This window comes from Balaenoptera musculus, chromosome 1 (assembly GCF_009873245.2).
Source record: "Balaenoptera musculus isolate JJ_BM4_2016_0621 chromosome 1, mBalMus1.pri.v3, whole genome shotgun sequence".
NCBI lineage: Eukaryota > Metazoa > Chordata > Mammalia > Artiodactyla > Balaenopteridae > Balaenoptera > Balaenoptera musculus.
Window position 1 is genome coordinate 136,573,527 of NC_045785.1, and position 26,081 is coordinate 136,599,607.

The 26,081-nt window shown below is 43.6% G+C and overlaps 1 protein-coding gene across 3 annotated transcripts in view; it reads left to right on the plus strand.

Annotated features, from left to right (window-relative positions):
• CACNA1E (calcium voltage-gated channel subunit alpha1 E) overlaps positions 1 to 26,081 on the plus strand; it is a 305,317-nt gene that overhangs the window by 65,825 nt on the left and 213,411 nt on the right. For all 3 annotated transcript variants that reach the window (XM_036833529.1, XM_036833538.1, XM_036833546.1), the window contains exon 4: positions 25,121 to 25,224. In XM_036833529.1, coding sequence (XP_036689424.1) covers positions 25,121 to 25,224 — 104 coding nt within the window. The remainder of the gene's footprint in view (positions 1 to 25,120; positions 25,225 to 26,081) is intronic.

Consider the following 26,081-nt stretch of genomic DNA (forward strand, 5'->3'; position numbering starts at 1 on the left):
GAGCTGTTGCTTGAATGGAGACATTCAGAAGGGGCTCCTCAGCTGCACGGTGGGGCTGGGGAAGAAAGCCATACAGAGGGAACACAAGCAAAGGCACGGAGGCGAGAGCAAGACTGCTGTATGTGGAGAATGGCATGCGTGGAGTGTGCAGGGGCTGGACCATAGGGAGGTCAAGCATGGTGGTTCCAGAGGTGGACCAATAGGCAGGTGGGAACCTTAGGGTCTTGTGTTCCGTGATAACACATTTGGATTTTATTATGAAGGCAACAGAGGATCATTAAAGGGTTAAAGCAAGAGAGAAAGAATTCCTGGATAGATAAACCTTCCAACTTGCCAAGGCTTAGATTCTTGCCGTGGTACACCTGAGTGGGTGATGCTGGTTAGGGAGGAAGAGGTAAGACTCGAGCCCAGAGGACCAGTTAGGAGGCTCTCCTTTACGCGTGTTACTGTCTAGAAGAAAGTGGAGGTATGAATCTGGACTGTGTCAGTGAGACCAGAGAAGAGGGGACAGATATAATTTAGGGATCCTTCAACTGGGAGTATGAGGGAGAGGGAAGAATCAAAGATGAGTCCCAGGTTTGGCGAGGTGGGGGGTGGACTCCTTCCCTGAGAGACAGGATGACACCCTAGATGAGGAGCACCCAGGAGTGGGGGAATGAGGACGATTCTGTCTTTGTTGGGTTGGATATGCCTTTTGGACCATTGGGTATGGCACCCTGGTCAAAAGGCTGGAGGTCAGTTCAGGGGTCTGTGTGGCCATCTGTGGTTCATCGGTGTGTGGTTGCCATATGCAACCATAGACGTGGATCAGGTTGTCCCCAGGAGAGCGGCAGAGAGAGAAGAGGCTGAGGATGGACTCCAGAGGACCCTGCATTAAACAGGTGCAGAAAACATGGGCAACCCGGAGGGGAGACTTTGAGAGGCAGCAGGCAGAGAGTGGGAGACAGATTAGCAGAGACCGTTAGCAGGGAGGAGTTTACAGAAGAAGCAAATGGTTAACAGGGTGAAATGTGAGGAGGGAAATCACTGCTGGCATTTGCTTGAGAAACCCTGACCTTTTTCTGCTTCCTTGCTAGAGATAAGTGCCTTTTCTTTGCAGGAGGCAGTAACATACAGGGGCCCTGCCCCTCTGGAATGAATTGTTGTTGTTCCGTGTCTTAGATTCCATACGTAAAGTCCATTCTGGGTGTAGGCTTTCTTGAAAGAGCAGAGAAGTCACCCTTGGGAAGTTTGCACTGAGAGGCAGAGGGGGCCGGGTGCAGGGGGTTAGTGCCTTAATTTTACCAAGACTCTCTGAGCTCCTTGGAAGGCAAGCTTTACTTCTATATAAATAGAAAGTATTACTATTATTACATCCTCGCGCTGTATCAGAGCCAAACACTGGAGTCCTCAATACTGTTTATTTCTTTGGGCTTCTGGAGGGGTGGGGAAGAATGGGATGTTTAGGTTGCTACGTGATTGTGCTTCTAAAAATAATGAAATTCCCCAGTGGCTTTCTCTCCTGTTTCTTGGTTAGCGTGAGAGGATGCCAAGGTCAAGTTATGGTTGACGGGCTATGACTCAAGGTGGCCTCAGGGCAGCCTGTTGGGAGAGGACAGGAGAAACTCTCCCTCTCCAGTCCTCCTCCCTGCATCCCCATAGGGTTCACTCTTTGGGGAACTGCAGAAAAAACTGGGCCTCCCTCTGCCTGAATTGAAATGCCTTGAGAGGTAGTCAGCCCCTGTGGTTGCTATGGTGATGGTGGGCGGTTGAGGGGAGGTAGTGATGCAGCGTTTGGCCTGTGTGGCTGAGGTCCCCAGAGCAGGCAGCTTGAAGCCCGGGCTCTGATGCTCTCCACAATTCATTTGGGATTCCAGAGGGTCACTTGCTGCAGTGTCGAAGTCTCCAGACAGGCCAGCTAAGTTCAGCCAGCTGAATCCGTCACTATTGAAAATACATCTCGCAGGCCAAATTTTGGCAGGTGTTCATGGGATTAGGAGCTCCACAGTGACTTTGATGGAGGAAGGGGTGTGTGGAAAAGAGCTCTGAGCAGGGCAGAGGGGGTGGGGTTATAGCCTCTGAGAACTGGAAATGGCCTTTGAGATTATCTAGTTCATCAAACTCTTCAACAGCATCCCTGATGTCTGGTCATCAAGGCTCTGCTTGGACTCTGCCTGTGATGAAGAGCTTACTACTGGGCAAGGCACACTGTTCCATTGTTAGTTCCTAGGTACCCCTCTCCCCATCCTCCGTCCCTCCCTCCCTCCATTCCTTTCTGTCTGTCTGTCTGTCTTTCTGTCTTTCTTGGCAAAATCTGGCCCCTTCTAATTTGATCCACTGGCTCAAGTAACACCAGGAAGAAAAGCAGTGTAAGTCTTCATCCAAGCGATAGCCACTTGCTACCAAACAAAACATTCATGCTTTTCTCAATTTCTTCTCACCTGACATTTCAAGGCAAGACTCCTTGTGCTACCCCACCCCCCATGTTTCCTAGTATTGCTCTTAAAATATGACACCTAGAACTGAACATCATACTCCACTGGTCTGACCCATGTAGCAAACTTGCGGATGGTACCACACATCTGTAAACACAGTCGTGGCTTACGTTTTAGTCCCCTCATCACACCATTGGCTGATTGTCTGTCATTCTCAGGTCTTTTACATATGAACAGCTGTCATTGTCCTCTAGTTTTCTACTTTTTTTTTTTGCTGTTCTCATCTAAGCTGTTGATGAATATGTTGAAATGGACAGAAATAATGATGATAGAACTCAGTGGCACACCTCTAGAGACCTCCCTATAGGTTGAAATTGATAACATAATTACATTAACAGCTAATGTTTTCTGCTTATCTATCTATCTGTCTATCTATCTATCCATCCATCTAATCAACCTTCTGTGGTCTTCTGAGTTGGTTGCTATTATTTAATGATAATAATATTTTTCTGATGAGGATATGGAACCCCACAGAGAGGTTAAGTAAGTTACCTAAGGTCTCACAGGCTCTAAATAGCAAAGTCAGAATTTGAACTCCATATTTTATTCACTGATCAGTATAATTTGGGCAAGACTTTTCAAATGTCAGCAACTCACCCAGTGGTATTGTCCACAACTCTGATAGCATAAGAGATTTTGTCAGAGGGCTTACTGAAATACCGGGGTATGAAATTGTAAGCATTTTCCTGATTTATTCATGCAATAACCCTTTAAAAACAAGAAACAAGGTTAGCTTAGTTCAGTGTGTTCCAAGCAATCCCATGCTAATTCCTGGTAATAAGAAACAATGATAATAGTGATAGGAACAGTCCTCACATTTACTGAGCCCTCCTCACCTCTCCTAGAAACTGAGTTAAGCTTTCCCATGCATTATTTGATCATCTTGCTTTCTCATTGCTCACAAACTATTTACCAATGTATTGCTAAATTCCTCCGGGGTTGACAATGAGCTTACTTGTTACCATTCTACAATCTTCTCTTTGGCAATCAAGACATTTGTTCAGGTTTTTAAGGCCTCTGTTTTTATCACCAATTTCTCACAAGCAGTTTGGATGTTCTTTTCAGTGCTGAGTCTAAACGAGCGTTGAACGTGGGAGCTGGAGACTGGGTTCAAGTCCAGTTCTACTGTAGCTTTTTATCTATGGGACTAATAGCAGATCACTCAATCTTCTTGAGCTCTGGTCTCCTCATCCTTAAAATGGGGACAGTAATCCTATGCAGAATATTTCTAAGGATTTTGAAATACTTGTGTTGGGAGAATGTTTATGCTTCTCAAACTTGAAAGTTCCAGACATATTTGAGCTATTGTTATTATCTAAAATGGTTAGGGATTCTCTCTTATATTATCTCCTACCTGGGTTTCACTTTTCTCTTAACAAAATTTGCCCTATCCTTTTTTATTTGTTTTATATATTTATAAGACACACAGAGGTATGGCTGAATATTAGTCGCCAGACCCAGAAAGAAGTACCCGCTAGCCATCTTCCCTGCTGTTTTAGCTTGAGGTGCAAGAAATGGGGTTGCAGACTTAAGGAGTCCCTAACCGGCAGAAGTTCTCAAAGAAGCAAATCACATTGATCCCAGCAGGAGGGCACCATATGCATAGATTTTCATTTTTTTTTCTTTATTCTTCCACCCTCCCCGTGTCAGCAGGATAATCTGGTTACCCCTGCAGTTTCTTCTGGTGTTACTGTGGGAAGGTGGGCTGCATACAGAGAGCAACCAGCTTCTTCCCACTATGGCCAGCAGCCTCATTTTCTCATTGGGAAAACTAAGACACAAAAGAATGGGCTTACATGGTGTCATGACCTCAGCAGAGCTGCCGTGTTCTATCCCTGGTCGTAGCTCTCGGAAGATGCGCTCCATTAGATTGTAAGCCCTGATCTCGTGACCATCTTGCTTGCCCTTGCATCCTAGCTCCTCACATTGTCTGGTACCTGGTACACATGAAATGTCAGCGTACATTCATGCAGGAAGGAATGAACAAAGGAATGAAGGGAGAAATCTTTTTCATGGAAACTGTGGCTTCTGCCGTGACATGCAATCTTTCTTAAGCTTTGTGATGAGGAGTCCCAGAAAGGAGTTCATCAGAAAAGCTCCACCCATCTTTACTCTTTAAATCCTGTCCAAAAGAATGGAAATGTTCTGAGATTGTTGGAAACATGGGCCTAGATGAGCAAATGATTTTGGAGTGGTGTAGGAGTGCTTGGACCTCCAGCTGCTGTCATGGGCGAAGGGCACTGCAGGAGTAAGATGCAGGATGGATTTTCTGCTTCAAGTGTGGATATACTAGAGTGTTCCAGGGCATCTTCTTACTGGATGTCTTGCAGGGTGGCATCAACACCCCTCACCTCATCCCTCTGAGGCGGAAGGGGTGCGGTGTACCTTCATGCAGGGTTTGCACTAAACACTAAATTCCCAGGACGTTGCATTCTCGTCCATTATCGTCCAGATATCGTCGATATCTCTGGGAGAGAGTCTTGCTTCCTCATGTCCCCATAATAGTCACCTCTAAGCAAGAATACAAATAAGAGGCAAAAAAATCAGGCTTCCTCCGTCATCACAGCAGATCCAAACTGTTGGAAGGGATGGGGTGTGGAGGGGGGGCGGCGTGTGGGTGGAGTCGGCAGTTTGTCTCCCCTGGACAGCACATCCCCAGAGAAGCCCTGCGGACACTGGTCTTCTGAATGCACTTCTTCCCGTAATAGTATCAGGACCTTCTCCCCCAAAGAGGGGTCACCCTGAAGTGCGAATCCACTTCCTGCGGATTCGCTTGGAGAGTGCATGGCCTCAGGCCACATTGTGGGGCTGGTGGACAGCAGTCGGGTGGGGTGAGGAGACACTGTGGTCATATTGAGGAAACAAGATGCTAAAGCTTCCAGTTCTGATGGGCCTGCGTTCCATTGGGATGGAGACGGGAATGCGTGCAGTATCACTGCTGCAGCTGCTGCTACCAAGAGGTGTAAAACGAGACTTCGGAGGGAGAACCAGAGATAACTTGCTAGTTCACAGCCTTTCTCACAGTTCACACAGAATTTTTAGTCCCCCTTCCCCATCCCCACGGCTTTTCTTTTAAATATGTCAGAGACAGTGAGATGAATGGGAGGAGCATCACGTGGTGTAAGGATGGGGGCTGTGGGGCCCCCCCTCAGCTCTGGGAGCAGGGGCTCTGGCGAGGGCTGGGGGTGTCGGGGATCAGCTCAGGGGGAGCGTGAGGTCGGCATTCGCACAGCTCTCCTCCCTGGGACCCTGGTTTCTGGCCTCCAGAAGGCCCAGCCGGTCGGCCTTCAGCAGGGCTTCTCTTAGACAGCGTCACTGGGGCTCCTCTAGTGGTGAGGTTGCTGAGAGGAGCAAGGGGCAGGTGTGGAGGGGCCAGTAGAGAGGGATGTGCGGAAAGGCTCTGTATGTGGCTCAGGAGCACCTCCTGATTTTTCTCTAGAGCCTTCGTTTCCCCTCTGGAAAGTTACACCAGCAAATCTAACCTTCCTGCGGTCACCCTTTGCCATACAGTGGCTGCCTCAATCCTTCTTGACAGCTTTGGGCATTTTAATAGTCCTTCTGCTGACGACCATGTGGAGTAGGCGCGTCCTGTCAACATGCTGAGTGTTCTGGGAAGATGGAGGCAATGAACTTCCTTTCCACCCCAGTTACTGTCACCAAGTTCAGAGCCTCCTTGCTCCTCTGCCCAGGCGTCTCTCCTCTCTCTGGCCACTCTTTCAACCACTGCTGGACGACCTTCCAAAGCCTAGCTTTGCTCACATTGTCCCCCTGGTCAAGAACCATCCATGGCTCCCCTCTCTCAGGGGAGGACGGCTTGGAGCTGGCTGAGCAGTGGTTTGTGGGAAAGGACTCAGGATACCCTAAGGGAGTGAAGTGGCTGCTGAGAAGGGGATAAGGCCATCCAGGCCTCTGTAGCCAGAATTTAAGGTCCCAAACAAGTGACAAAAAGGAGTGGTTACAGATAAAATTGTCCAGAATAACTAGGGTTTGGCCTAAAGAAAAGTTACAGGACATGAGAGAAGAAATAAGGATGTAAGCCTGGAGAAGACCAGGAGTGCTGACCTTTGAACACTTGAAGGATAGTCTTGCAGCTCCATTAAGAGGGGGTTCCTTTATATAACCTCAAGGTCAGGGGTGGGCTGCCTTGGAAGAACATTGCTCCTCATCCCTGTGAGGGTCCAAACAGCGGCTGGAATGATCTTGGCCCAGGAACATTATATAGTGGCTTGGAGTTTGGGCTTGATGTTTTCCAAGATCATTTCCAAATTGAGGTTGATCTAGTTCTCTTCCCTGAAACATACATTTATTGACTACTTACTGTGTGCCAGGTACCTTGTCATAGGCAATGTTCATGTACCCCCAAAATTCATATATTGAAACCTAATCCCCAAGGTGATGATATTTGGAAGTGGGACTTTGGAGGTGATTGGTTAATGGGATTAGTGTCCTAATAAGAAGAGGCCCCAGAAAGCTCCCCCACCCCCTTCCTCCATGTAGGGACACAGCAAAAAGATGGTAGTCTATGAATCAGGAAACGTGTTTCACCAGATACCAGATAGGCCACCACCTTGATCTTGGACTTCCCAGCCTCCGGAACTGTGAGAAGTAAATTTCTGTTGTTTTAGCCACCCAGTCTGGTATTATGTCATAGCAGCCCAAACAGACTAAGACATACTTTATTCCATATTGTACTGGAACTATGGAACAGGCCTTGCCGTCAGAGAACTCAGTCTAGTAGGGAAGACAGATAAGAAGAATGAGTTACTAGATAGAAGATGGGGGAAAGGGTGATGGGAAGACTTCCTAAAGGAAGTTCACACTGAGCAGACTTTTGAGGGAAATGTTTTGGAGGAGCAGGTTATACCCAGACAAGGCAAGGTACATGCAGAGGCACTGACATGTGAGAGCCTGACACCTGTAGGAAACCATAATTAGTTCAGGTGATTGGAGGGTGGGGTGGGGGAGGTGTGGGAACAGGCTGGGCTAGATCATGGTATTATTTGAAAGTCAACACGGAGGTATGGGAGGATTTAAAATGGGAAGTTGCATATCAGACTTGCATTTTAGAAAGATCATTCTAGTAATGGTCTGGAGATAGGATTGTGGGAGAAGAGGGCAGGAAGACAGAGAGAAACCACTAGGTAGTGACGTGAAAAATGATGAGGACATTGGCAGTGAGGATAGAGATACTAACGGAGACAAAGCTACAGGAATTACTGTAAGACAATATCTAGAGAAAGACAGAAGAGGTGACATTTCAGGTGACACCTGAATGATGAGAAGAAAGCAGCCATGTGAAAATGTGGAATGAAGAGAGTTCCAAACCAAAAGACCAGCAAAGCCCTTGAAACAGGAATAAATCTGGAATGTTTGAGAAACAGAGTGGCGATTGGTATGGCTGGATCACAGAGGGTGGTGGAGAAAGTGGAGGGACACGAGGTGAGAGAGAGGCAGGGCCCAAATCATGCAGGACCTGATTCGTGGGAAGTCGTTGTTGTAAGCGTGGGGAGAAGCTAGAGCATTTTAGGCAAATTGATGTGATCTACGCTTTAGGGAAGTTCACTCTGCCATGTGGAGAAAGCACTGTGGAGGGTGCATGCAGGCCTGAAGCCCTGTAGGAGGTGGTTGGACTGCAGAGTAGAAGTGCCCAACTGGGGATTGGAGATGCAAGGAGAGAGGTCTGCCCTTCAGATAAAGACGGGATGGGGGGGGGGGAGTCATTAGTATCTAAGTGATAGAAGCCTGGTTTCACTGAGGCCACTGAGGGAGAATGTGTGAATTGAAAAAAAAGGGAGGAGGGTGCAAGTATGAAACCTTGGGAAACACTGCTTTTCAAGGAGGGTGGAGGAGGAGGAGTGGCCAGAGGAAAAAAAGGTAACTCAGAAGGAAAAGGAGGAATTTCAAAGAGAGAGCACCAAAGCCTACAGATTTAGAAAGTGCTATAATAAGAATACCAACAAGTACATGTTGGATTTGGGGACATGGAGGCCATTGATGACCTTTAAGGAGAATCACTCTCATAGAGTGGTGAGGTAAGAGGCCAGAGGGCAGTGGGCTGAGGAGGTAGAGCGGCTATGTTGACCAGCTTCAGAAGCTGGACAGCGAAGTAAGGTGAAAAAGGGCACCTTGAGCACCCAGGGAAGAGCTGTGTCAACAGATAGAGATTAAGGAGTGGAAGAAACAGGAGAGGGGCACTCATAGCACAGGACCCCTGAGGATGAGGAACACAGGGCCTCAGATGAGGATTTGACGTGAGGAACAACGTCACCTCTGCCCAGTCCGTGTTGGTACTAGAAGGGTTGGATTGTTTTTTTTTTTTTTAATGTGGACCATTTTTTTAAAGTCTTTATTGAATTTGTTACAGTATTGCTTCTGTTTTTATGTTTTGGTTTTTTGGCCACAAGGCATGTGGGATTTTAGTTCCCCAATCGGGGATCGAACCCACACCCCCTGCATTGGAAGGCAAAGTTTCAACCACTGGACCGCCAGGGAAATCCCGGTTGGATTGTTTTAAGTTAAGGATCCAATAACTATTGGAGACTTTTTTTACATGTGTTATATTTTAGTCATATTTTCAGATTTATCAATCAAAACATGTCCTGATATGAATGTAAAAATTCCCACCCAGTTCAGTGGCCCTCCTGGATGGGGCCATGAAGAGTGCTTTTGCGGAAGCCTGTGAGTTGTTCTCTGTGATGCTGACTTCAGAAGGTTGGGGAGATACTCCAAGCAACCTTGCCTTTTTTTTAATAGTTATGTTTTTCTGATTATAGAAGGAATACATTCTCAGTAAAGAAAATTTGCAAAATACAGATAAGCATAAAGAAAATATACGTAACCTGTAGTGCCCACCACCTAACGATGATCACTGCCCCCATTTGGGTGTATTTCCTTCCAGTCTTTTTTCTGCTCTTACACATTGCACATTGTTGAATTTATATTGTACATAAAATATTTTTCCTTTAAAATTACACTGTTTTTCCCTTTAAGACTATATGATGAATTTTCCCATATTATTAAAAGTAATATAGAAAAAGCATTTTAAAGGCTGCATACTATTTCACTGAGTGCACTATATTTTGCTCAACCATTCCCCTCTTGTTATAACACTAAAGACTCCCTGTGGAAAATGGTATGGTGGTTCCTCAAAAAATTAAACACAGAATCACTATATAACTCAGCAGTTCCACTTCTGGGTATATACCCAAAATAATTGAAAGAAGGGACTTGAACAGGTATTTGTACACCAGTGTTTGTAGCAGCATTATTTACAATTGCCAAAATGTGGAAGCAACCCAGGTGTCCATTGACAGATGAGTGGATAAACAAAATGTGGTACAGACATACAATGGAATATCATGCAGCTTTAAAAAGAAAGAAAATCCTAATATGTGCAAAACACAGATGAATCTTGAAGACATTATGCTGAGTGAAATAAGCCAGTCACAAAAGGACAAGTATTGTGATTCCGCTTACTTGAGGTACCTAGAGTAGTCAAATTTGTAGAAATAGAAAATAGAATGGTAGTTAGTAGGGGCTGGGGGAAGGAGAGAATGAGGACTTAGCGTTTAATGAGTACAGTTCCAGTTTTATGAGGTGAAAAGAGTTCTGAGGGTGGATGGTGGTGATGTTTGCACAGCAATATAAATGTACTTAATGACACAGAACTGTACACTTAAAAATGGTTAAGGTGGTAAATTTCATATTATGTATGTTTTACCACAATTAAAAAAAAAAACCCACTTAGGAGTCTGATATATTTTGAAGTCAAGTTTACTGAGGTATAATTTACATATAGTGAAATCCATCCTTTTTAGTATACCATTCTGTGTGTTTTGACAGATGTATATGGTCAGCTAACCGCCACCACAATCAAGATATAGAATATTTCTTTCACTCTGAAAGTTCCCTCAAGCCTGTTTATTGTCCGTCCTCTCTCCCCGGCCTCAGCCCCTAGCAATTACTGCTCTGTTGTGTCCTTATGGTTTTGCCTTTTCCAGAATATCATATAAATGGAATCATTTAGCATGTCATCTTTTCACTCTTGCTTCTTGCATTTAAGATAATGCTTTTGAGATTCATCCATGTTGTTGCATATGCCAAAAATTCATTCCTTTTTATTGCTGCCTAGTGTTCAATTGTATGAGTGTATCACAATTTGTTTATTTACCATTTGAGGGACATTTGTAATGTTTCCAGTTTGGGGCAATTATGAATCTAACTGTGATAAGTCACCATTCACTGCTGGGTTATATAGCAAGTGTATGTTTAACTCTAAGCAGCTGCCAAACTGTTTTCCAAAATGGCTGTACTGTTTTGTAGTCCCACTAGCAATATACAAGAGTTCCAGTTGCTCCACAATCTTACCAGCATTTACTATTGTCAGGCTTTTTATTGTTTTGTTTCATTTCTATTTTAGCCTTCTAATAGGGGTGTAGTAATAACTATCGTGGTTTTAATTAGCATTTCCCTAGTGATTAATAATGGTGCATCTTTTCATGTGCTTATTTGCCATCCACATCTCTCTTTGGTGCAGCATCTATTCACTTCTTTTGACCATTTTTTAATTGGGTTATTTGTTTTCTTATTATTTAGTTGTGGGTAATTTTTAAATTTTTTACTATCATAAAAAGTGCTTCCATGAACAACATTATATGTAAAAGTTTGCCCTCAGTTTGGAGCTTGTACTTAAAATAATTTCCTAAAACCACCAGATCAAAGTGTGAACATCTTCAATGTCTTTATATACACATTGTTCAAGAATTTTTCAAAGTGGTTGTACCAATTTACTGTCTTTCTAGTGGTGGTAATTTGATAGGCAGAACAGGCTATCATGTTGTTTTAATTTGAATTTCTTTGACTCTAATGCTATGGAACTTTTTCATGTAATCACTAAACATTCTTTTTCTTCTTTTGTAAATCATCTCTAGCCTTGCTGGTTTTGATGCTAGAATAGCACAGAAATTTTTCATGGCTCTATCTTCACAGGCTCAGTTACAGAGTATGTGAAGCTCAGTGCTAGGAATGGTGGTTTACAGTATTTTCATTTTTCATAAAATATTAACCAATCTCAGCCTGCTCTCTTTCATGCTCGGAGGCCATGAGTTAATTTGCATAGCTGGCAAGGTAAAAATAACTTCAGAGCTGAAAAGAAAGAGCATTGCCATCGAGCTAAATTTGGACCCTGGGTGTCAGCACTTGTACAAGGGGCAGTAGTTCCTTCGTCTCGACTCCATTATTAATGAACACACTCCATTGTTCCTTATAAATAGAGAAAGGTGCTCTTTTAAATTCCTTTCTGAGAAAATGCCCATGATACTTAGTTCTTCAGCTGGAGGAGCAACCTCTTGATTCCTTTAACAACTCAGCATTGTATTCATTCACAGTGAAAGTGCAATTAAAACCACTTACTTTGTTTGTGCTTACATACTCTATCAAATAGATTTGGGTAACAAAGGGTTCCTGTATATAAGCACAATTCTTTTTAATCATTAAAATTGCTTGTTCTTTATTGTATTCCAAATAGGTGGTATGGGATGTGATATGACTCAGAAGTACTGGAATGAATTTTGGTTTAATGACTCTGAAAAGTAAAAAACACTTTGTTTTCTTGACAAATAACTCTAGTTCATTTGGGTGCTCTACAGACAGTTGATATTTTAGAACAACTTGGTGTCTGCCTCTTCATCATGCACCATAATTGTAGGTTTGTCTTCTATGCAAGTCTGGGAAATTATCTAAGTATTTTTTTTTTTTAATACTTGTCATCCTAGAAGACAGAAAGCATATGCCTGTCGTGCAAGTCAGTGTCTCAGGCATTGTAGGCAGAGCTAGGAAAGTGGAACAATGGACAAATATATTTTTTTCTAACATTTATGGATCCATGATTTGTCTCAAAGAGTCATTGATTTGAGAATGTTTTATAAACTTGAACAGATTCTTTCAGCCAGGTATTTCCCAGACATCCAAAAAAAGGGGGGGTAAGTGCTCCTTTCCTCAACACACTATGAGAAAGCAGAGTTTTATTACTTAGGCTTTTCTTTTCCTTCTACTTTTAAGGATCCCTTCAGTCAACCCTCCATCCAGGGTTAACCTGCACTCATCAGCATTTGACGTCTTGAGAAGAGACTCTCCCCAGGATTATGAATGTGTGTAGTTTTTCAGTCTTTCTGAAGCTATAGAGAGACCAAAGTTTCAATATCTTAGGAATTAAGCCACTTGCTAAGGTGACATCAAGAAGCAAGCTTGTACATCCTGTAATTGATATATTGGTACCATGCCAGAGTTATGTTTCTGAGTTTTTCCTTGTTTTTCATGAATCTCACTTAGCTCTTGTCTGACCATGCCAGTTATTTCAAGTTCTTCACTTCGGTTTCTTATCCAGATGGTATTATCTGGACAGAATAGGTGAGTAGGTCCTTGTGAGTGACAGAAATTAAACTTGGACTAGTTTAAGCAAAGAGGGGCTTTTCAGGGTCCTGGTTTCACAGGACCACCAAGTTGCAGAAATGTTCGGAAGAGTAGGGCCTCAGGAACTGTAGGATCAGGGTGCCATCTCCAGCAGAATCCCTTCCTTCATTCTTCTTACCTCTGTGGGATCCGCTTTATTCTTCTCTTTCACTGCAGCCAGCTTTGTTCTGTGAGAGGAAACATGGACAATGACAGCCTTTTATTTTATGGCTTATATTTTATTCTATAGCTGCTTCAGAAGAGTTCAGCCAAACTCTGGTCCTAAGTCCAAACATCCCAGTGCACTCCCTGTCTCTGAACCTGTAAACTGGCCAGCCATGTCACATAAGAACATTGTCATTTCTGAAAAGAACTGTAGGGGTAGAGTGGTGTTTTTGGAAGAAAGGCAGTACAAACCATAGGCAGCCACTCAGTAGGGGTGGTGCTGTACTATAAAGCTGGTGCCTGTAATCTGGTATTGGAGTTTGCTAGCGCATTCTTCTGCCGAGGCTGACATTAGGGCCTTGGCCCCCACATGGATAATTAGCTGCGTTCTGTTCCTCAGCTGGGCTCTCTCCCTGGCTAGCCATCTCACAGATGCTTGTTCCTGGTCCTGCAGGAGACCCGGTGAGAGAAAGTGTGTGGGTGGTAGATCAACAGAAATCCCTCACCACTACTAGCAAAACAACTCAAAGAACATGTATTTATGTTAGCAAGTTCTTATAATGTGGGATTTCCCTCTCCAGCAGTTCTCCTTCTTTGCCAACTCTCTGAAGCACAGTTTTGGTAACATGCATAGGATGCTGCAATCACAGGACACCATAAGGCTCTGCAGAGAGGCAGCTCTGTGGTTGTCCAAGAGAAGGCATTTGTCAAATATATGTGCCTTTGGGATATATTTGTAGCTATTAGCCATTATCTTTTGTAGCTACTGAAATCACTCCAAATTTGGAATCTAAATTTCTGGGTTTGAGTCTCAGTTTGACCATTTACTATCTCAAGTGACCTTGGGCTAGCCAATTTCTCTCTGTGAGCCTTAATTCTCACACTTATAAAATGGGGGATGATGGTATCGCTATGGAACAGGGTTATGTAAGCTGTGAAACAACATTGAGGCAGTTTTCTCTTATCATCATAGTCATCACCTGGTCCTGAATGACAGTCAGAGTTTCTACCCATTGCCTTGACATTTCTCTTTGCTGTGTCTGAGTGAATAATCAGGGACTTTCTAAAAAAAAAAAAAAAAAAAAAAAAAAGAAAGAAAGGAAGGAAGGATGGAAGAAAGAAGGAAGGAAAGAAAAGGAGGGAGAGAGGAAGGAAAGAAAGAAGGAAGGAAGGAAAGAGAAAGAAAGAAACAAAAAGAAAGAAAGAAGAAAGGGAGGAAGGAAGGAAAGAGAAAGAAGGAAGGAAAGAAAGAAAGAAGGAGAGAAAGGAAGGGAGGGAGGAAAGAAAGAAGGAAGGAAGGAAAGAGAGAGAGAAAGAAGGAAGGAAAGAAAGAAAGAAAGGAGGGAGGGAGGAAGGAAGGAAGGAAGGGAAGAAAGGGAAGAGAGAAAGAAACCAGGGACCACTGGTAGGAACTTGACCTTTGTTTCCACAACACTGAGGTTAAGGAGCTAAAACCCTCCTTTACGTTTCCTTGTTCTTCACCTTGCATCATTTGGGGAAACTTTTCTTTTGGATTAAGGCTTCCTTTGGAGACACCGTGGGGTTAAGTTTTATGCATCCCCTAGGGGATGTTTAAAGAAGAAAGCAGAAGGGAATTTCATCAATGCTGGAGGTCCCTGAAAATTATGACTTGTGGCTGGGGGTCATCCTGGCAACCTCTTCATTTCTGCCTGAGAGAGACTATGTGTACTTCTCCCAGAGTGGGTGGGGACTAGTTGTGAAGCACATTGCCTTTGGTCAGACTATTGCTCAGCTTGAGGGAATCACTGTCTGAGAGGTTCTCTTATGGCAGCGGTTCTCAACCAGGGGTGCCCTCAGAGGGCATTTGATGATGTCTAGAGACATTCTTAGTTGCCATAACCTGGGGAGGGGGGAATGGAGGAGGGAACGCTATAGGCATCTAGTGGGTAGAGGCCAGGGATGCTGCTCCACATCCTGCAATGCACAGCACAGCTCCCTAAACATATGGTCTCAAATGTCAGTACAACTTCCTCTCCTTGGTGTGACATGGTTTGATTGTTGAACTTATTTTTTTTTTCATGTATATTATCCAACTTTATTATTAAATTGTCTTTACCCATTTTATTTTTAATTTTAATTTTAATTTAATTTAATTTTATTTTTTTAACATCTTTATTGGAGTATAATTGCTTTATAATGGTGTGTTAGTTTCTGCTTTATAACAGAGTGAATCAGCTATACATATACATATATCCCCATATCTCTTCCCTCTTGCATCTCCCTCCCTCCCACCCTCCCTATCCCACCCCTCTAGGTGGACACAAAGCACCGAGCTGATCTCCCTGTGCTATGCGGCTGCTTCCCACTAGCTATCGGTTTTACATTTGGTAGTGTATATATGTCCATGCCACTCTCTCACTTTGTCCCAGCTTACCCTTCCCCCTCCCCATATCCTCAAGTCCATTCTCTAGTAGGTCTGTGTCTTTATTCCCGTCTTGCCACTAAGTTCTTCATGACCTTTTTTTTTTTTTCTTAGATTCCATATATATGCGTTAGCATACAGTATTTGTTTTTCTCTTTCTGACTTACTTCACTCTGTATGACAGACTCTACGTCCATCCACCTCACTACAAATAACTCAATTTCGTTTCTTTTTATGGCTGAGTAATATTCCATTGTATATATGTGCCACATCTTCTTTATCTATTCATCTGTCGATGGACACTTAGGTTGATTCCATGTCTTGGCTATTGTAGATAGAGCTGCAATGAACATTTTGGTACATGACTCTTTTTGAATTATGGTTTTCTCAGGGTATATGCCCAGTAGTGGGATTGCTGGGTGGTATGGTAATTCTATTTTTAGTTTTTTAAGGAGCCTCCATACTGTTCTCCATAGTGGGTGTATCAATTTGCATTGAACTTTCTTTTGGTGGGAAAGGAAAGAGAGGAGTTTTAGGCTAAGATTTTACTGCTCATCAAAAGGCATATTTTGGGACTCCTTCATATCCACTAAGATTCTTATGAAACTTAATTAGAAACCCCATTTTAAAATCCAGAAAGGGTTGTCTTATCTTTATTAAATACAGAGCTACTTGTTCCCTCCTGGAAATAGATCTTCTCTATTGGAAAGCGGCAATTTGACCCTGCCCTCCTCCCATCTTCCTAAGAAATATTAGGGCTTCTGGGTATGATTTATTATCTGTGGACTTATAAGAAAGTCCATATTCCAATCTTCTGACCCAAGCCAAATACCAAAACAAACAAACAAAAACAACCAACACCCCCCCAAAAAAAAACAAAACAGAAACAAGTGGCTGCCTCAGGATGATTTTGAAGTTAGCGTGTGTGTTTGTGATCTCTTTAACGCTGGCCATTCCCCAGGACAGCAAGATGCTAATGCTACTTCAGGTACCATAGGAGGGAACAGGGTCCCTCCTAGAATGCTGTGTCTGCAGTTCTTAGAAAATCATTAAACCTTTCAAGGCAGACTGTTTCATTGTTCTGGGAAAACACCAAGAATGGTACTATTAAAGCAGCAATTCATGTTGGTCCATCTCATCCTCTCCTTAGAGAGAGTGAGCGTGTGTATTGGCTGGTTTCTATATCTGGGTTTTTCAAACTGTGGGCCAAACCCCATTAGAGGGTCATGAAAGCAATATAGTTGGTTGCAACCAGCATTAAACAAAGGAAGGAAGGAAGAAGGTAGAAAGTAGAATTGAAGGTAGAAAGGAAGAATTGAAGAGAAAATATGAATGTATTACACATAGAAAGAGTAGGTATTATTTTATAAAGCATTATACAATTATATATGTACATGCCCCCTGGCTTGTGATGTAAAATATGTTTTCTACTGTAGGCTGTGGTCAGAAAAGCTTTGAAAATCATTGCTGTTTATGCTTTTACGTTTGTTCTAAGAACGTGGGTCAGTTGAAGCCCCACAGCATGTTTTCCCTTACACCAAAGGCCTGAGTTCCATCCCCTGCCCATTCCTTAACCAGTCACTACTTGGGACAATGGACTTAGACTTTTGCTTAGACTAATTTGCTTAGACAATTTGCTTAGACTAATCTAGGCGCACCCTCTGGGCTGGAGAGGGGGCCCAGCCTCTTTAGTTGGCATGACCAGAGGATACCTCTGTGACCTGAGAAGATTATTTCTAGTCTCTGCAGCCTCTCCACTCTCCATCCTTCCCTGGACCACTAGGTTCCAGCCACAAAAGCCCTTGTTTGAATTTTTCAAGTATGCCAATCTCCTTTCTGCCTCTGGGCCTTCTGCACATGCCTTTTCCTGCATCTGGGATGTTCTCCCCACATTGCTTCCTCTGGCCACTCATACCTTACCTTTGAGCTCATGTGCTATTTCCACTTCCCTCATATGCCTTTCTTTCCTGACCTTCTACTTCCTATAATTGTGATCTATTTAGTGCCTGTCTTCTTCATTAAGTTTCATGAGGACAACCACCATCTCCATCTTGTTCTCCATTGTAATGCCAGCATCTCCTGCATGGCATACACTCAATACGTATCAGTAGATTGTAGATGGGTTCTGGGCTCTGGGATGGAGCTAAGCCTGAATGGGATCAAGGAGCCCCAGCATAAGGGCTGGGGAGGAAAAGGAGACAGCTTGCAGAGACTGGGGACTGGGCTGGGCCTGACCCCTGTTGTCTCTTTCCCAGCCTCACTCTCTTCCCTCAAGTATATTTTGGTCAAGTTGAATGTTGGAGAGGGGAGACTTGTCTCCATGTAAACAATTTAATATATGCTGACATTTTTGGTTTTGATTAGATGAAGTAAAGTGTTTAGAAATTGATTCCCAGATCAAATCACACTTTCAGTAATTCATTAAAAAGAAACGGAGAGCCAAACATAAGGTGTAATTCAGTAGATTTTTGATAGATCATCATTATGTGCACATGTGGTTTAAATGGATGTCCAGTTACATGTACAGGTGCCTGTGGGCTCACTCACAGTTCCATGGACAAGTCCAGCCAATCCATCTCAATGGGGGGATGTATTAGTACTCATTTATCCCTGAGTCAAGGGTATTTCTTGGGCACCACTGTTGCATATTGTTAGGGAAGGGGCCGTGGTAGATGGAAATGTGAAAGGCAGTTCCTGCTATCAAGGAGCTGGCTTTGAACTGAGTTATGAGGATCCAGCTAATTATCATTAGTGATCAGACTTTTGTTCTAAGATGCAAGAACAGTATGCAATCAAGTGTTAAATGTTGTGCAGCCCTCTGGATGGTCAGAGAAAGGGGAGATTGGTGTGAGCTGCAGGGGTGTAGCACCATGTGGGTAGGCTTTGACTCACAGAGTTTGAGAGCAAGAAGGCGTCCAAGAGGGCTCTCTATCTGACCACCTCATTTTATAGATAAGAAAACAAATATATTCTTTCTGTTTTTCCTCCACAACACCTATTTATTACTTAATAGACATTGTTGTTTTTTTTAGTTATCCTACATCCAGCTTCTTCCATGGTCCCTGATCTCCATTTTGGGAGAATCTTTTATTGTTTGTGCTCTTGCTAAGGGTCTTGCTCTGCTTGGAAGTGGTGGAGGACTGTCCCAGTGCAGCCAGATGAGGTATAAGGGGACATGTGACTTAAGCTCAACCACATGGCTTTTTTCTACATGACTTTTAAGCTAGTGACATTATGACATTACTTTTCATTGGCAGATATATTCCTAAGAATATCCACAGTGGCCTAAGAATCAGATGTCCTGGATTCTCTGACCTTTGCCAAGTGTATTAGTTTCCTATTGCTGCTGTAACAAATTACTGCAAACTTGGTGGCTTAAAGAAAATTAATTTTCTTACAGTTCCAGAGGTCAGAAATCCAAAATCCATTTTACTGGGCCAAAATCAAGGTGTCAGCAGGGCTGTGCTCCCACCAGAGGCTTTAGGAGAGAATTCATTCCTTTGTCTTTCTGAGCTTCTAGAGCTGTATTTCCTGTGATCTTTGACTGGTGGGTCCTTCTTCCATCTATCAAAGCCAGCAGCATAGCATCTTGCTTCACTCACCATATTGCCCTCTTTCTAGTCAAGTCTTCCTGTGCCTCCCTCCTATAAGGGCACTTGTGATTGCTTTTAGGACCTACTTAGATAATCCAGAATAATTTCCCCATCTCAAAATCCTTAATCACATCTGCAAAACCTCTTTTTGCCATATTAGGTAACATTCACAGGTTCCAGGGATTAGGACCTGGGTATCTTTAGGAAGCATTATTCAGCCAACTACACGAAGATTCCTGCTTTTCTGTTTTCCCAGCCTGGTCTTCCAATATACCTTCAGTTCTGTGAGATCCTGATATCTTCTCAATATATATATATTTTTTGGTTTGTTTGCTTAAGAAGGCTAAAATTAGTTTCTGTCGTTTTCAACCAGGAACCTACGTGGTAAATCAGCGCTGTGTGAAGAACTTTACAAGCAACCTCTTTTAAACAACATCAACCCTCTTAGGGAGGCACTGTCCCCATTTTACAGATGAGAAAACTATAGCTCAGAGAGACAATTGCATAAGGCCACACAGCTAGTGTGAGTGATGGAACTGGTATTAAAACCAACCAGTATGACTGGAGAGCATGGGCTCAACTACTTTCTCAGAATGCTAGTTCAAGTCTCTCTTGATTGTGGACCTTTTTTCAAGGACAGGCAGGATTTCATCTGGGCCCTGAAGTCTGGATCATATTATTGAGGCAGGAGAGAGATGGCATAAGCAGGGCATTCCAGGCAAGAGCGAGGCTGGAGAGTAAAAGGTAAATCCAAGAGATGCAGTAGAGGAAAGATATGATGGACTTTGGTGCCTCATTGGAGATAAAATAGTAAAAGAGATGAAGGCGTCAGCCTCCCAGGGAACAGTTTTAAGTGAACACAGCAACTCATTTCTGTTGACTACCCAAGGAAATGATATCCTGACTCAACTCTGGGTTGGAATCCAACTTGAATTAGGTGCCTTCCTGCCTCCTCTGGGTCTCCTTATAACATGGGCTGGATAAATACCTAACACCTTTTGCTACTGTTAATCAGTCTTTTTGCACAGATATCAACAACTTGGCTTTCAAATGCTAATGAGGTTCTCCCTGGGGATTTATATGGTCCGAGACAAAACAGGTGATTTCTGGAGCTCAGGAGGGAATTCTAGGCCTGATGCTAACAGTCCTGGGCTTGTGTCTCTTCTCAGAAGAAAAGTTGAATGTTCATTTAGGGCCGGGGCAACCACTGAGAGGGAGGCTCTTTACCTGGTCATTTCTGGTCACCACTGAAGTAGAGTTACCAGATTTAGCAAATTAAAATATGAGATGCCTAGTTAAGTTTGAATTTCAGATAAGCAATGAATCATTTTTAGTGTAATATTTGTACAATGCTTCCGGGCACCTTCAGCCATGGGAGTGTATAGTGAAATACATGTGTGCAAAGAGACTGTTAGATCTGGATCGACAAGGAGGTTATGGCAGAACCCCAAGGTCAGAAGGAATACAGCGCTGAAGAATTCTTTGAGTGACGACTTGGGAAGAGACCTCTGGTTATAATTGCCCAGAGCATCACTCCCATCGTCTGCTGTGCCGTGCCACTGTGTGATGGTCAGCCCACACCCTCAGAATCATATCGGCCTCCATTCTCTTCTTACCTCCTGACATGACACTTACAAGCAAAAACTATAGAGGCAGGGCTGAGCCCTGACATCCATCAGGAAACACTTTTTGAACGTTCACAGCGTATAGAACACAGTCTCTGTGCTGGTGCTGGTCAGAAGTTTGTTTGCTGTCCGACTGTCCTCTGCTTGGGGGATAAAGTAGTAATTAAGCCCCCCTCTGTGTCCAGAGCTCTCCACCAGGCTCTGTGCTCATGGTGACAAAAGGAATGGAGAACACAGCCTTCACTCCTGAAGAGCACATGCGTATGCCTCTTGGGACGGCGGAGAGCTTAGCTTTTATTAACTCAGAACTGAACTCCTCCTTAGTGGCCTCGCTCTGACCTTGTGGTGCACGTGTCCCTTCCTGTGTGTATGTGTAGACACTGTGGCGGTCACCACCTGGGGTGCGAGGAGCCTCCTACCCTGCTGGTCCTGAGAATGATTGCTGTCAAGTCTGTAGGAGGTAGCAGTTTGTGGCCTTGGAATGAAGGAAGCCAAGTTCCCTGGCTTGTTTGGTGACCACACTCTGCAACCTTGGTATTTTTAGCAACTCACTGGACTAAGGAAGAGTGGAGCTGCCTGGGACTGAGAAGACGCTGCCCGGCATCATGGCAGAGAGGGAAACGATGGGTTTTGATCTCACAGGAGAACTAACTTTAATGCCTGTTCTTGCCATTTATTAGAAATTTAATTTTGTTCTGAGCTTCAGTTGCCTCCCCTATGAAGTGGAGTCGATAGTAATATCAGGATATTTTGGAGGATTTAATGAGATAACATATTGGAAAATGCTAGCAGATAGTAAGCTCTGTATTTGTCCACTGCGGTGTTTCCCATTCTCATAGCACTTTGTAAACACCTCTGTTCTGACACTCTTCACGGTGAATTATAATCATTTCATTTCCGTGTCTGTCTCCTTCCACTAGACTGAGGGCCAGGGCCTTTTCCTCTGGTTCACTTTCCCAGAGCCTCTCGCGCAGGCCTGCTCCGGACAAGGCTCGGGGTTGTGCTGAGCTGGGTACTCTTCAGTACTTGGGTTTTGCTAGGAGGCAAGTCTTTGAATTTTGAGTCTTCCTCTTTCCTCCCTCCCTCTCTAACTCTCCCACTGAGGGCTGGGCAGATCTTGCCCTGTGGGATCTGTTTGAGAGCAGGAGTCTTAGCGGTACATCAGAAGATCCTCATTAGACCCTACAATGCTCGAGGCCAGATTTCCAGTGCACTCCTGTATGCTCACACAGGCATGTGTTTGGGTAGCAAATCAGCCGTGCTATCCTAATCTTTTCATTGATAAGTTCTAGGGTCTCTGCTTCAACACGTTTATTACTTTCATCAGTGCAGTTTCGAGCATTTATTGAGCACCTTTTACTTGCCAGACCCTGGGCTAGGTGTGGGGCCTGTCGAGATGAGGAAGACAGTGTCTCCAGGTGAGATGCTCTGGATCTCAGAGGGTAGACGGATGAGAACACAGAGACTTCCTTTGGGACGTGGTAAGGACAGTGATGGCGGTGGGCACAGAATTTTATGGGAGCTCATAATAGGGCCCTTTTCCTTAATTACCTTTTCCTCTAAGGATCCCATTGCTCCTGTTTCTGACAGGTGGATCGGGGAGCCAAATTGTGATTCCTACCCTCAAAGATGATTTGAATACTAGCAGGCAGCCAGTGGCCAATGTGCAGCAGCCAGAGGTTCAGTTGACAGCCCTCCTGCACTGGATGAAAGAGAAGAAAATTCTGAGGGCCAGGGGAGCACAGGGCCACAGGCGTACAGCCCTGCCTGAAGTGTCACGGGGACTGGGGAGAGGTTGGTTCAGCTGAGGGTAAAAAGGGCCTGGACACATCTCGTGGCTGGCCACGCGAGGCCCCTGCACTGCATTTTTGCTTCTCTCTTTGACGTTAGCTTTACTTTTCTTCTCTTTCCCATGTCATCAACCCTGTTTCTCTGACATTTGCTTCTCCACCAGCTTTCATTTCTTCTTATTTCCCTTATTGCTTTCATCTCCACATTTCCTTTGCTCACTGCCCATCCTCTCATTCTCCTTTCCCTCTACTGCTTTCTTTTTCTCTCTACACCTGTGCCTTCTTGCCCTTTAATGTCGTCCTTGGCCTCCTACCTCCGTGTTCCAAAATGTACCTTGTTCATCTCTGGGCTGGGGAGGAGATTTTCATTTTCAACGGGCCTTCTTATGATATGAAAGAGCATCTCACGTGTATCTGGGTATCCTAGGAAACAGAACTCTGGCTTCTGAATGGGGCCGATTCTATCCACTGTGTTTGTAAGACAGCGAACCAGAGGGAAAGCAGCCTCCACGCGTGCCCCTCCGAAGACTGAGAGTACAGTGCTCCTTCCCCTGTTAGCAGAATCAGGGGAGCAGTGACACCATTCTCCTGGGGTTCTGCTTCTCTATCACTGTACCTATCCTTGAAGCTTCTCTTTCCCTCTCTCTTTTTTCCTTTGTTTTTTTTCTATTTCTGTCCTGTTTTTCACTCCTGTTTTCCATGTTTCTCCTTGTTCTCTCTTCTCTTCAGTTTTTTCCTACTTACTAGAAATTACATCCTTCCCCTCCCTAATGTTACTCTTTGGCCTTGGAAGACAGAGTCAAAAGCAGTGTCTCCTAAGTTCCCTCCTTTTAAGATGAGAGGATGGAAGTTTGGGTTGGGAGAGACAAAGAAAACCTAGCTCCTGAGATGCTTTATGAGACTAAACTTTCTTTCTGGTTCTGATTTTGGGATTGGATCAATATAGAATTATAGAATCTTAAGGTTGAAAGAAATCTCTATTGGTCATTTAAATAACCTTCAACCCAATGTTGGAACCCTCTTACCTTCGTAAAAGAGAGTTCTTCTGTCTGTCCTTGAATACTTTGAATGTCGGGAAGTCACTACCATATAAAGCAGCCCACTTGGCTGTTGGCCAGCAGTGCTTGTATCAAAGTTACTGCTCGTGATTATAATCTGGATCTGTGTAATTTGGCTCTGTTGATCCCGTATCTGCTTTCTAGAGATAATAGAGCATAAACCTTTCGTTCACGTATTAAAGGGACTTCAAGGTATCTTGAATGTCCAATGTCAGAGAAACAGGGTTGATGACATGGGAAAGAGAAGAAAAGTAAAGCTAACGTCAAAGAGAGAAGCAAAAATATGGTGCAGGGGCCTTGCGTGGCCAGCCATGAGATGTGTCCACGCCCTTTTTACCCTCAGCTGAACCAACCTCTCCCCAGTCCTCCAAAGCCCCTTAAAATAATTAAATGAAATAAATCATTCTTGCCACCCTTTGACCATATAGAAAACTCAGCTTTCTGAATGAGTCATTCCCCAATAGTTCCACATAGCTGAAATTGTCCTGGAAGTTGTAAGGAAGAAAAAGCACTACCCTACAGAAAGAAGACTAAAATTAGACAAAGTTGTAAAGGCAATATTATTAACATTTGTGTTAGATATAATGTCTGTTTTGCACGTTATAGTTTACAGAACACTCATAACATTCAATACCATGTCATTTTATTTTTGTAACTAGGCCATGGTACTCCCCCAGTTTGTAGATGAGGGTAGTGTGGCTCATAGAGGTTGACTGGCCTCAGGGCACCCAGTTCACAAGTGCATGAGTCAGGACTGAAACCCAGTTCTTCTGACTCTTAGTCTTCTGCTGCACCTGTCATAAATACTTAAGTGTCTTTGTTTCTCCAAAGTACCTGCAGTGTCATGGGATTATATGAAATAAATTGTCTCCTCAAGACAAGGTACTTGGTGTACACAATCTAATAGGATTGTTATGGATTTTTGTTGTTTGTGTGTGTGTTCCTGGATATGGCCGTGGAAGTAGAAAAGTGGAAACAAAGAAACCAAATCCAGGTCACACAGTGATTTGGGGGCAATTATAAAAATACTGCATGGGGACCAGTGACGTTATTCCCTAAGTATAAGCATCAGAGTGATTGATTTTGTTTGGTAAAAATTCTAAGCGTCAAGGTAAAGAAGAGTGAGTTACTCCTTTACTGCAGTTAATTCAGAGAAATTTCCTGAAGGCGATAGGAGACAGGGGAATCTAAGAAAATTTTAAAATAAAATATGTGAGGCCCTTGGTAGGTTGGAAAGAGGGGAAGGAAATTGGCAAGGGGCAGAGAGGAGGGTAGGGGACACGGTTTTGGGGCAGGAATGAGACAGATGCTGGGGACCTTGTGTTTTACTAATGATTTGGAGCTAGGATTCCAATGTGATGATCAGTTTTCCTCCTTTTCGAAGTGAAACCCAGATGCGGCTAAATTTAATTCCACTCGGAATCACTGGTGATTCACCCAAGCTCAGGTGCGCCCACACGCAGCTGGCATCAGCTCTGTGTGCTTTCCAGGCTGATGATTCTTCTTTAACCCAGCTTCCCCCATGGAACAGGGGGATAAAGGCAGACTGTGGTAACCTTGACCTTCTGTGTCTCCATCTGCAGCATCCTGGCCACTGCGGGAACCCACTTCAACACACATGTGGACCTGAGGACGCTCCGGGCTGTGCGTGTCCTAAGGCCCCTGAAGCTCGTGTCAGGGATACCTAGTGAGCACCTTTCTTCTTTCTCCTCTGCTGGTAGCTTTACTGATGTGTCCTCAACCAGATCCAGGGTCGAAGAGAATTAGGGATAAACAAGAAATAATTTCTCCTGAGAGGAAGCCCCTGCAGTAATAAATAGAGGACCTGCAGCAATCTGGCATCACCTTCCACTTTAAAATTTAGCAGATTTTTTTCATATTTAAAAGATAATGAAAGATCTTTGTAAAAAATTTGGAAAGTAAAGGAAACAATACAAAATGAAAATGAAGAGCACCCATTATCCTATCACTCAGAAATAACTTTTGTTAACATTTTAGCATATTTTTTTCATTCATTTTTTCCTGTGCATTTTAATGTGATTGGGATTATGCTGTATTTTTGGTACTGGATCCCATCATAAGCATTTGATATTCCTGACATTAAAAATTCTTCAGAAATATGATTTTTAAATCTGTATTATAGTCTGTCTTATACGGTCCCTGACTTGGGTAGTCATTGCTACACTGCTATTCATTTAGGTTATTTCCAGTTTTCTTTTTCTAACTAGAAATAGTGCTGCAACAAACATCTTTTTACTTAAATATTATTCAAATCTCTGATTATTTTCTTAGGCTAGAATCCTAGAAGGACAATTTCTGGGTCAAAGGATATGGTGTTTCATGAACAGTGGTTGTACTAATCCTGCTTCCCCAACAGTGGGTGGGAGAGCTAGGTCTGAGATAGAGTTGTGGGGAAGGTGAACTTTGTCCTTGTTCTTACAGATTTATAGCCTAGCAGGGCTGGGCCTAATTCCCTTTAGGAAAGAAGCATATTCTAATAAGTTTCATCTATAAGAGGAATCCAGAAGACAGCATGGGTGCAAT